This window comes from Salmo trutta, chromosome 7 (genome assembly GCF_901001165.1).
Source record: "Salmo trutta chromosome 7, fSalTru1.1, whole genome shotgun sequence".
Lineage (NCBI taxonomy): Eukaryota > Metazoa > Chordata > Actinopteri > Salmoniformes > Salmonidae > Salmo > Salmo trutta.
The window spans coordinates 58160093-58172121 of NC_042963.1; the positions used below are offsets into that span (position 1 = coordinate 58160093).

At 50.5% G+C, this 12029-nt stretch overlaps 1 protein-coding gene across 1 annotated transcript in view; it reads left to right on the top strand.

The window, feature by feature from the left end:
- The first annotated feature begins 5994 nt into the window (after window positions 1–5994).
- The window catches only part of myrf (myelin regulatory factor), a 60675-nt gene continuing 54640 nt past the window's right edge, over window positions 5995–12029 (top strand). Inside the window, exons 1-3 of the mRNA XM_029757500.1 lie at window positions 5995–6031; window positions 9148–9238; window positions 10007–10309. Coding sequence (XP_029613360.1) covers window positions 5995–6031; window positions 9148–9238; window positions 10007–10309 — 431 coding nt within the window. The remainder of the gene's footprint in view (window positions 6032–9147; window positions 9239–10006; window positions 10310–12029) is intronic.

Below are 12029 nucleotides of genomic sequence, written 5' to 3' on the forward strand. Positions count from 1 at the left end.
CTCCTCCTCCCTCTCCCCCTAGTCCTCCTCCTCCTCCTCCTCCTCCTGCTCCTCCTCCCTCTCCTCCTCTTCCTTTCCTCCTCCTCCCCCCTCCTTTCCTCCTCCTCCTCCTTTCCTCCTCCTCCTCCTCCTTTCCTCTTCTTCTCCTCCTCCTCCTCCTTCCTCTTCTTCTCCTTCTCCTCCTTCTCCTCTCGTTCGGTCCTTCTCCTCCTCCCCCCCTTGGCTCTGGCATGTATTCATGAACCTTGTCCTACCAAGAATTGCTGAAGAACTTTTCATCTGAAGACACCACATCTATAATCTCTAATTGTTTTTACACTCCATCTTGCTGTCATCAAACACATGCTGATGTGATCCGGCTGTATGAGACATAAACAACAGCACTCTGTACATTTCTATGAAACTATACCACAACGCACAAGAGGGCGATACGGACGAGACACGGCTGCTTCTAAAGATGGGGGTGGAAGACCACTGAATGAGTGGCAGAGAGTGACGAGAGGAAAATTCAGAGGTGGCTGAGTGCTGATCAAGTGAGATTTTAAATAGCAAAGGGTTTTAAGACAGAGGGTGAAGAGAGAGAGAGAGAGCGACACTAACACAGACATTTTTGACATTCCGAACTGAGAAGCAGATTCGTCTATCGAGAGAGAGAGACAAGTTGTCTAACCATGGCCCACCCACTGTATACCTCTCTCTATCTAACCATGGCCCACCCACTGTATACCTCTCTCTATCTAACCATGGCCCACCCACTGTATACCTCTCTCTATCTAACCATGGCCCACCCCTGTATACCTCTCTCTATCTAACCATGGCCCACCATGTATACCTCTCTCTATCTAACCATGGCCCGCCCACTGAATACCTCTCTATCTACCAGGCCCCCCACTGTATACTCTCTCTATCTAACCATGGCCCACCCACTGCATACCTCTCTCTATCTAACCATGGCCCACCCACTGTATACCTCTCTCTATCTAACCATGGCCAACCCACTGTATACCTCTCTCTATCTAACCATGGCCCACCCACTGTATACCTCTCTCTATCTAACCATGGCCCACCCACTGTATACCTCTCTCTATCTAACCATGGCCCACCACTGTATACTCTCTATCTAACCATGGCCCACCCACTGTATACCTCTCTCTATCTAACCATGGCCCACCCACTGTATACCTCTCTCTATCTAACCATGGCCCACCCACTGTATACCTCTCTCTATCTAACCATGGCCCACCCACTGTATACCTCTCTCTATCTAACCATGGCCCACCCACTGTATACCTCTATCTACCATGGCCCACCCACTGTATACCTCTCTCTATCTAACCATGGCCCACCACTGTATACCTCTCTCTATCTAACCATGGCCCACCCACTGTATACCTCTCTTATCTAACCATGGCCCACCCACTGTATACCTCTCTCTATCTAACCATGGCCCACCCACTGTATACCTCTCTCTATCTAACCATGGCCCACCCACTGTATACCTCTCTCTATCTAACCATGGCCCACCCACTGTATACCTCTCTCTATCTAACCAGGCCCACCCACTGTATACCTCTCTCTATCTAACCATGGCCCACCCACTGTATACCTCTCTCTATCTAACCATGGCCCACCCACTGTATACCTCTCTATCTAACCATGGCCCACCCACTGTATACCTCTCTCTATCTAACCATGGCCCACCCACTGTATACTCTCGCTATCTAACCATGGCCCACCCACGTATACCTCTATCTAACCATGGCCCACCCACTGTATACCTCTCTCTGTCTAACCATGGCCCACCCACTGTATACCTCTCTCTGTCTAACATGGCCACCCACTGTATACCTCTCTATCTAACCATGGCCCACCCACTGTATACCTCTCTCTATCTAACCATGGCCCACCCACTGTATACCTCTCTCTATCTAACCATGGCCCACCCACTGTATATCTCTATCTAACCATGGCCCAACCCACTGTATACCTCTCTCTATCTAACCATGGCCCACCCACTGTATACCTCTCTATCTAACCATGGCCCACCCACTGTATACCTCTCTCATCTAACCATGGCCCACCCACTGTATACCTCTCTATATCTAACCATGGCCCACCCATGTATACCTCTCTCTACTAACCATGGCCCACCCACTGTATACCTCTCTCTATCTACCATGGCCCACCCACTGTATACCCTCTCTATCTAACCATGGCCCACCCACTGTATACCTCTCTCTATCTAACCATGGCCCACCCACTGTATACCTCTCTCTATCTAACATGGCCCACCCACTGTACCTCTCTCTATCTAACCATGGCCCACCCACTGTATACCTCTCTCGCTATCTACCATGGCCACCCACGTATACCTCTCTCTATCTAACCATGGGCCCACCCCACTGTATACCTCTCTCTATCTAACCATGGTCCCACCCACTGTATACCTTCTCTCTATCTAACCATGGCCCACCCACTGTATACCTCTCTCTATCTAACCATGGCCACCCACTGTATACCTCTCTCTATCTAACCAGGCCCCCCACTGTATACCTCTCTCTATCTAACCATGGCCCCACCCACTGTATACCTCTCGCTATCTAACCATGGCCCCCCCACTGTATACCTCTCTCTATCTAACCATGGCCCACCCACTGTATACCTCTCTCTATCTAACCATGGCCCACCCACTGTATACCTCTCTCTATCTAACCATGGCCCACCCACTGTATACCTCTCTCTACTAACCATGGCCCACCCACTGTATACGCTCTCTCCTATCTAACCATGGCCCACCCACTGTATACCTCTCTCTATCTAACCATGGCCCCCCCACTGTATACCTCTCCTATCTACCATGCCACCCACTGTATACCTCTCTCTATCTAACCATGGCCCACCCACTGTATACCTCTCTCTATCTAACCATGGCCACCCTGTATACCTCTCTCTATCTACCATGGCCCACCCACTGTATACCTCTCTCTATCTAACCATGGCCACCCACTGTATACCTCTCTCTATCTAACCATGGCCCACCCACTGTATACCTCTCTCTATCTAACCATGGCCCACCCACTGTATACCTCTCTCTATCTAACCATGGCCCACCCACTGTATACCTCTCTCTATCTAACCATGGCCCACCCCTGTATACCTCTCTCTATCTAACCATGGCCCACCCACTGTATACCTCTCTCTATCTAACCATGGCCCCCCCACTGTATACCTCTCTCTATCTAACCATGGCCCACCCACTGTATACCTCTCTCTATCTAACCATGGCCACCCACTGTATACCTCTCTCTATCTAACCATGGCCCACCCACTGTATACCTCTCTCTATCTAACCATGGCCCACCACTTCTCTCATCTAACATGGCCCACCCACTGTATACCTCTCCTTCTATCTAACCATGCCCACCCCTGTATACCTCTCTCTATCTAACCATGGCCCACCCACTGTATACCTCTCTCTATCTACCATGGCCCACCCACTGTATACCTCTCTCTATCTAACCATGGCCCACCCACTGTATACCTAGTCTCTATCTACCAATGGCCCACCAACTGTATACCTCTCTCTATCTAACCATGGCCCACCCACTGTATACCTCTCTCTATCTAACCATGGCCCACCCACTGTATACCTCTCTCTATCTAACCATGGCCCACCCACTGTATACCTCTCTCTATCTAACCATGGCCCACCCACTGTATACCCTCTCTCTATCTAACCTGGCCCACCCACTGTATACCTCTCCTCTATCTAACCAGGCCCACCACATGTATACCTCTCTATCTAACCATGGCCCCCACCCACTGTATATCCTCTCTTCTATGCTAACCATGGCCACCCACTGTATACCTCTCTCTATCTAACCATGGCCCACCCACTGTATACCTCTCTCTATCTAACCATGGCCCCCACTGTATACCTCTCTCTATCTAACCATGGCCCACCCACTGTATACCTCTCTATCTAACCATGGCCCACCCACTGTATACCTCTCTCTATCTAACCATGGCCCACCCACTGTATACCTCTCTCTATCTAACCATGGCCCACCCACTGTATACCTCTCTCTATCTAACCATGGCCCACCCACTGTATACCTCTCTCTATCTAACCATGGCCCACCCACTGTATACCTCTCTATCTAACCATGGCCCACCCACTGTATACCTCTCGCTATCTAACCATGGCCCCCCACTGTATACCTCTCTCTATCTAACCATGGCCCACCCACTGTATACCTCTCTATCTAACCATGGCCCACCCACTGTATACCTCTCTATCTAACCATGGCCCACCCACTGTATACCTCTCTATCTAACCATGGCCCACCCCTGTATACCTCTCTCTAGCTAACCATGGGCCAACCCACTGTATACCTCTCTCTAATCATGAACCCATGGGCCCACCCACTGTATACCCTCTCTCTATCTAACCCATGGCCAAAACCCACTGTAATACCTCTCTCTATCAACCTGGGGCCCACCCACGGTATACCCTCTCTCTATCTAACCATGGCCAACCCACTGTAATAATACCTCTCTCTATCTAACCATGGTGGCCCAACCCACTGTATACCTCTCTCCTATCTAACCATGGCCCACACACTGTATACCTGCTCTCGTCTACCATGGCCCCCCACTGTAATCCTCTCGCTATTACCATGGCCCACCCACTGTATACCTCCTCCTATCTAACCAATGGCCACCCCACTGTAATACCTCTCTCTATCTAACCATGGCCCACCCCACTGGATACCTCTCTCTATCTAACAACCATGCCCACCCACTGTATACCTCTCTCTATCTAACCATGGCCCAACCACTGTATACCTCTCTCTATCTAACCATGGCCCACCCACGCGTATACCTCTCTCTATCTAACCATGGCACCACCACTGTACCTCTCTCTATCTAACCATGGCCCACCCACTTATACCTCTCTCTATCTAACCATGGCCCACCCACTGTATACCTCTCTCTATCTAACCATGGCCCACCCACTGTATACCTCTCTCTATCTAACCATGGCCCACCCACTGTATATACCTCTTCTCTATCTAACCATGGCCCACCCACTGTATACCTCTCTCTATCTAACCATGGCCCACCCACTGTATACCTCTCTCTATCTAACCATGGCCCACCCACTGTATACCTCTCTCTATCTAACCATGGCCCACCCACTGTATACCTCTCTCTATCTAACCATGGCCCACCCACTGTATACCTCTCTCTATCTAACCATGGCCCACCCACGTTACCTCTCTCTATCTAACCATGGCCACACACCACCCACATGTATACCTCCTCTATCTAACCATGGCCCACACCACTGTATACCTCTCTCTATCTAACCATGGCCCCACCCACTGTATACCTCTCTCTATCTAACCATGGCCACCCCACTGTATACCTCTCCTTATCTACCATGGCCCCACCCACTGTATACCTCTCTCTATCTAACCATGGCCCCACCCACTGTATACCTCTCTCTATCTAACCAGGGCCCCACCCACTGTATACCTCTCTCTATCTAACCTGGCCCACCCACTGTATACCTCTCTTATCTAACCTAGGGCCCACCCACTGTATACCTCTCTATCTAACCATGGCCCACCCACTGTATACCTCTCTCTATCTAACCATGGCCCCACCCACTGTATACCTCTCTCTATCTAACCATGGCCCACCCACTGTATACCTCTCTCTATCTAACCATGGCCCACCCACTGTATACCTCTCTCTATCTAACCATGGCCCACCCACTGTATACCTCTCTCTATCTAACCATGGCCCACCCACTGTATACCTCTCTCTATCTAACCATGGCCCACCCACTGTATACCATTCTTCGCACTCACTCGCTTTAAAAAAAAAATCCCCCTGTAGAAATATTTTGAGTGATATAGTGTCTGTGTGTACAGAAGTGTGTCTGTGTACACATGTTGGTGTTTCTGAGGATTATGGGGTAGAGTCATGTGTATTGGATTTGGGGAGCTTTTCCTGAGATGGGGTGAGTACGGTCCCACGTCCCTGTTTGGAGTGAGGTTGAGCTGGGTGAGAGAATAGAGGGATGAATTATTTCACACGACAACACTTAAAACCAAACTAAAAACCCTTGCTGGTGCACCCAGTAGACTAGAACAATGTATAGGCTACTGACTGGTTGTTGATGAGGAGGAGGAGGAGGAGGAGGAGGAGGAGGAGGAGGAGGAGGAGGAGGGAGAGGAGGAGGAGGAGGAGGGGAGAGGAAGAGGGGGAGGAGCAGAAGGAGGAGGAGGAGGAGCAGCAGGAGGAGGAGGAGGAGCAGGAGGAGAAGGAAGAGGAGGAGGAGCAGCAGGAGGAGAAGGAAGAGGAGGGGGAGCAGCAGGAGGAGGAGGAATCTTCGTAATATACTTACTATTGGTTGAAATGGACATGTCAGAGTTAGTACTTCAGATGTATTTATCATTAGAGAAAGCAGGTGTTGTTTTGCAGAAAAGAAAGAGAACATGAAGAACAATGTAGCGAGACCCATCCTGTCTGAACCCCAACACCAACCCATCCTGTCTGAAACAACACCAACCCATCCTGTCTGAAACAACACCAACCCATCCTGTCTGAAACAACACCAACCCATCCTGTCTGAAACAACACCAACCCATCCTGTCTGAAACAACACCAACCCATCCTGTCTGAACCCAACACCAACCCATCCTGTCTGAACCCAACACCAACCCATCCTGTCTGAACTCAACACCAACCCATCCTGTCTGAACCCAACACCAACCCATCCTGTCTGAACCCAACACCAACCCATCCTGTCTAAACCCAACACCAACCCATCCTGTCTGAACCCAACACCAACCCATCCTGTCTGAACCCAACACTAACCCATCCTGTCTGAACCCAACACCAACCCATCCTGTCTGGACCCAACACCAACCCATCCTGTCTGAACCCAACACCAACCCATCCTGTCTGAACCCAACACTAACCCATCCTGTCTGAACCCAACACTAACCCATCCGGTCTGAACCCAACCCCAACCCATCCTGTCTGAACCCAACACAAACCCATCCTGTCTGGACCCAACACCAACCCATCCTGTCTGAACCCAACACTAACCCATCCTGTCTGAACCCCAACACTAACCCATCCTGTCTGAACCCAACACCAACCCATCCTGTCTGAACCCAACACTAACCCATCCTGTCTGAACCCCAACACTAACCCATCCTGTCTGAACCCCAACACTAACCCATCCTGTCTGAACCCAACACTAACCCATCCTGTCTGAACCCCAACACTAACCCATCCTGTCTGAACCCAACACCAACACATCCTGTCTGAACCCAACACCAACCCATCCTGTCTGAACCCAACACCAACCCATCCTGTCTGAACCCAACACCAACCCATCCTGTCTGAACCCAACACCAACCCATCCTGTCTGGACCCAACACCAACCCATCCTGTCTGAACCCAACACCAAGCCATCCTGTCTGAACCCAACAGCAACCCATCCTGTCTGAACCCAACACCAACCCATCCTGTCTGAACCCCAACACCAACCCATCCTGTCTGAACCCCAACACCATCCCATCCTGTCTGAACCCAACACCAACCCATCCTGTCTGAACCCAACACTAACCCATCCTGTCTGAACCCAACCCCAACCCATCCTGTCTGAACCCAACACAAACCCATCCTGTCTGGACCCAACACCAACCCATCCTGTCTGAACCCAACACTAACCCATCCTGTCTGAACCCCAACACTAACCCATCCTGTCTGAACCCAACACCAACCCATCCTGTCTGAACCCAACACTAACCCATCCTGTCTGAACCCCAACACTAACCCATCCTGTCTGAACCCCAACACTAACCCATCCTGTCTGAACCCAACACTAACCCATCCTGTCTGAACCCCAACACTAACCCATCCTGTCTGAACCCAACACCAACACATCCTGTCTGAACCCAACACCAACCCATCCTGTCTGAACCCAACACCAACCCATCCTGTCTGAACCCAACACCAACCCATCCTTTCTGGACCCAACACCAACCCATCCTGTCTGAACCCAACACCAAGCCATCCTGTCTGAACCCAACAGCAACCCATCCTGTCTGAACCCAACACCAACCCATCCTGTCTGAACCCCAACACCAACCCGTCCTGTCTGAACCCCAACACCATCCCATCCTGTCTGAACCCAACACCAACCCATCCTGTCTGAACCCAACACTAACCCATCCTGTCTGGACTCAACACCAACCCATCCTGTCTGAACCCAACACCAACCCATCCTGTCTGATCCCAACACCAACCCATCCTGTCTGAACCCAACACCAACCCATCCTGTCTGAACCCAACACCAACCCATCCTGTCTGAACCCAACACCAACCCATCCTGTCTGAACACCAACCCATCCTGTCTGAACCCAACACTAACCCATCCTGTCTGAACCCAACACCAACCCATCCTGTCTGAACCCAACACCAACCCATCCTGTCTGAACACCAACCCATCCTGTCTGAACCCAACACTAACCCATCCTGTCTGAACCCAACACCAACCCATCCTGTCTGAACGCAACACCAACCCATCCTGTCTGAACCCAACACCAACTCATCCTGTCTGAACCCAACACCAACCCATCCTGTCTGAACCCCAACACTAACCCATCCTGTCTGAACCCACCACCAACCCATCCTGTCTGAACCCACCACCAACCCATCCTGTCTGAACCCAACACCAACCCATCCTGTCTGAACCCCAACACTAACCCATCCTGTCTGAACCCACCACCAACCCATCCTGTCTGAACCTCAACACCAACCCATCCTGTCTGGACCCAACACTAACCCATCCTGTCTCATCCTGTCTCATCCCATCCTGGACTCAGACATAAGATCCAGATGGCCATAGTCTAGGTCTTAGCCTTCCCAACCAGTGAAACAGAATTCAGCATCACTCTCCATGGTCTAGTTCACTCAGGTGGAACAACTGATGTTTCATCACATTCGCCACAACGGTTGGGAATTGTGATACAATATATATTTTTGATGAGTTTGTCTGCACAACAATATTTACACAGCTCTCTCTCTTTTCTACTCCCCTCCCCCCCTCTCTCTCTGTAGGTCATGATATTACCAGCTCCTTGGAGCCAGCGAACATTGACACGAGTATTCTGGAGGACTACATCAGTAAGGAGGACGACAGCACTGACATGTGAGTAGCTCCCGGAAAACGGTATAAAACGTTTTGTAATTGAAAACGTAAATTGAGTTTTTCTTATTGGACAGGTCCAGGTATTCCCCTCGCTGTTTCAGTCAAGTTTTTCATCCTTTTGGTGGCTAAATGAACCAGGCCTGTCTGTGTTGTCTGCCATTGTCATGCCAAACAACCATAGGAGTTAGCAACAGCACAAGCAGATCTGTGACCAGCTTATCAATGCTTATCAATACTTATCAATACTTATCAATGCTTATCAATACTTATCAATACTTATCAATACTTATCAATACTTATCGATGCTTATCAATACTTCTCAATACTTATCAATGCTTATCAATACTTATCAATGCTTATCAATGCTTATCAATGCTTATCAATGCTTATCAATGCTTATCAATGCGACCAAACAACAATTATGTCTAACCAGGGTAGTGTTTATTAGGTACCAAATGGGGGGGAAAAATGTACTGAAAAAAGGGACTGGATTTGTCCAACAAGAAACATACGTTTTTGTTTTCCGTTGCAAAACGCTTTAAAAAATGTTTTCAATTGAGTGCCCTGATAAACACGACCCACCTCAACAGACAATAACCAATTCATAACCTGCTATTCTAGGGACATTTCCAATTGAACTAATATTTATTGAACACAATCACATGGTTGTCTGACCTAGCTACTTTTAGATGAATGACTGTAAGTACGGATAAGAACATCAGCTAAATTATCAAAATGTAAAATACGTTCTCCTCTGTGTTTCCCCAGCTGTTTTTCTGAGGTCCACAGCGGTGCCCCAGGGCCTAGCTCTTACTCATCACCCCAGGCCGGAGTTTCCTCTTCTGGGGGTGGTTTGCAGTGTGGCGTGAGCCCCCCTATCCCCGTCCGTCAGGGAAACCCCCACTCCCACCCCCAGCCCTGCCAAAACCCCTACCCCCCACCCCTGGGCCTGCTGAGACACAACAACTACCCCTGCCTGGGGCAACAGCACCACCAGCAGAACCACCAGCAGCAGCACCAGCAGCAGCAGAACCACATCAAGCCTGAACACAGAGGGCACTACGCACCAGGGTGAGCTGGAGGGATGGGGTGAGGGAATGGGTGATGGGTGATGGTGAGGGTCAGGGTGAGGGAGAGGAAGGGGGTGAAGGAGGGTTAGGGTGAGGGAATGGGTGATGGGTGATGGTGAGGGTCAGGGTGAGGGAGAGGAAGGGGGAAGGAGGGTTAGGGTGAGGGAATGGGTGATGGGTGAGGGTCAGGGTCAGGGTCAGGGAGAGGAAGGGGGAAGGAGGGTTAGGGTGAGGGAATGGGTGATGGTGAGGGTCAGGGTGAGGGAGAGGAAGGGGGAAGGAGGGTTAGGGTGAGGGAATGGGTGATGGTGAGGGTGAGGGAGAGGAAGGGGGAAGGAGGGTTAGGGTGAGGGAATGGGTGATGGGTGATGGTGAGGGTCAGGGTGAGGGAGAGGAAGGGGGTGAAGGAGGGTTAGGGTGAGGGAATGGGTGAGGGTGGGGGTCAGGGTGAGGGAGAGGAAGGGGGGGAAGGAGGGTGAGGGAATGGGTGATGGGTGATGGTGAGGGTCAGGGGGAGGGAGCGGAAGGTGGTGAAGGAGGGTTAGGATGAGGGAATGGGTGATGGGTGATGGTGAGGGTCAGGGTGAGGGAGAGGAAGGGGGGAAGGAGGGTTAGGATGAGGGAATGGGTGATGGGTGATGGTGAGGGTCAGGGTGAGGGAGAGGAAGGGGGGAAGGAGGGTTAGGGAATGGGTGATGGGTGATGGTGAGGGTCAGGGTGGTAGGCAACAGAAACTGATATGTAGGAAATATACAGCAAGATGACAGATTATGCTAGTACAGATTATGCTTGTACAGATTATGCTAGTTCAGATTATGCTAGTACAGTATGTGGACACCTGCTAGTTGAACATCTCATGGGCATTGATATGGAGCTGGTCTCCTCTTTGCTCCTCTTTGCTGCTATAACAGCCTCCACTCTTCGGGGAAGTCGTCCCACTAGATGTGCGAACATTGCTGCGCGGACTTGCTTTTATTCAACAAGAGCATTAGTGAGGTGGGGCACTGATGTTGGGCGATTAGGCCTGGCTCGCAGTCGGCGTTCCAATTCATCCCAAAGGTGTTCGATGGAGTTGAGGTCAGGGCTCTGTGCAGGCCAGTCAAGTTCTTCCACAACGATCTCGACAAACCATTTCTGTATGGACCTCGCTTTGTGCACGGGGGCATTGTCATGCTGAAACAGGAAAGGGCCTCCCCCAAACTGTTGCCACAAAGTTGGAAGCACAGAATCGTCTAGAATGTAATTGTATGCTGTAGAGTTAAGATTTCCCGTCACTGGAACTAAGGGGCCTAGCCCGAACATTGAAAAACAGCCCCAGACCATTATTCCTCCTCCACCAAACTTTACAGTTGGCACTATGCATTGGGGCAGGTAGCGTTACCTGGCTTCCGCCAAACCCAGATTGTTCAGTCAGACTTCCAGATGGTGAAGCGTTATTCATCACTTCAGAGAACACGTTTCCACTGCTCCAGAGTCCAATGGCGATGAGCTTTACACCATTCCAGCCGATGCTTGGCACATGGTGATCTTAGGCTTGTGTGCTGCTGCTCGGCCATGGAAACCCATTTCATGAAGCTCCAGACAAAAAAGTTATATTGCTGACGTTACTTCCAGAGGCAGTTTGGAACTCGGTAGTGAGAATTGCAACCGAGGACAGACGGTTTTTAAGCTCTATGCGCTTCAGCACTCAGCGATCCCGTTCTGTGAGCTTGTGTGGCCTA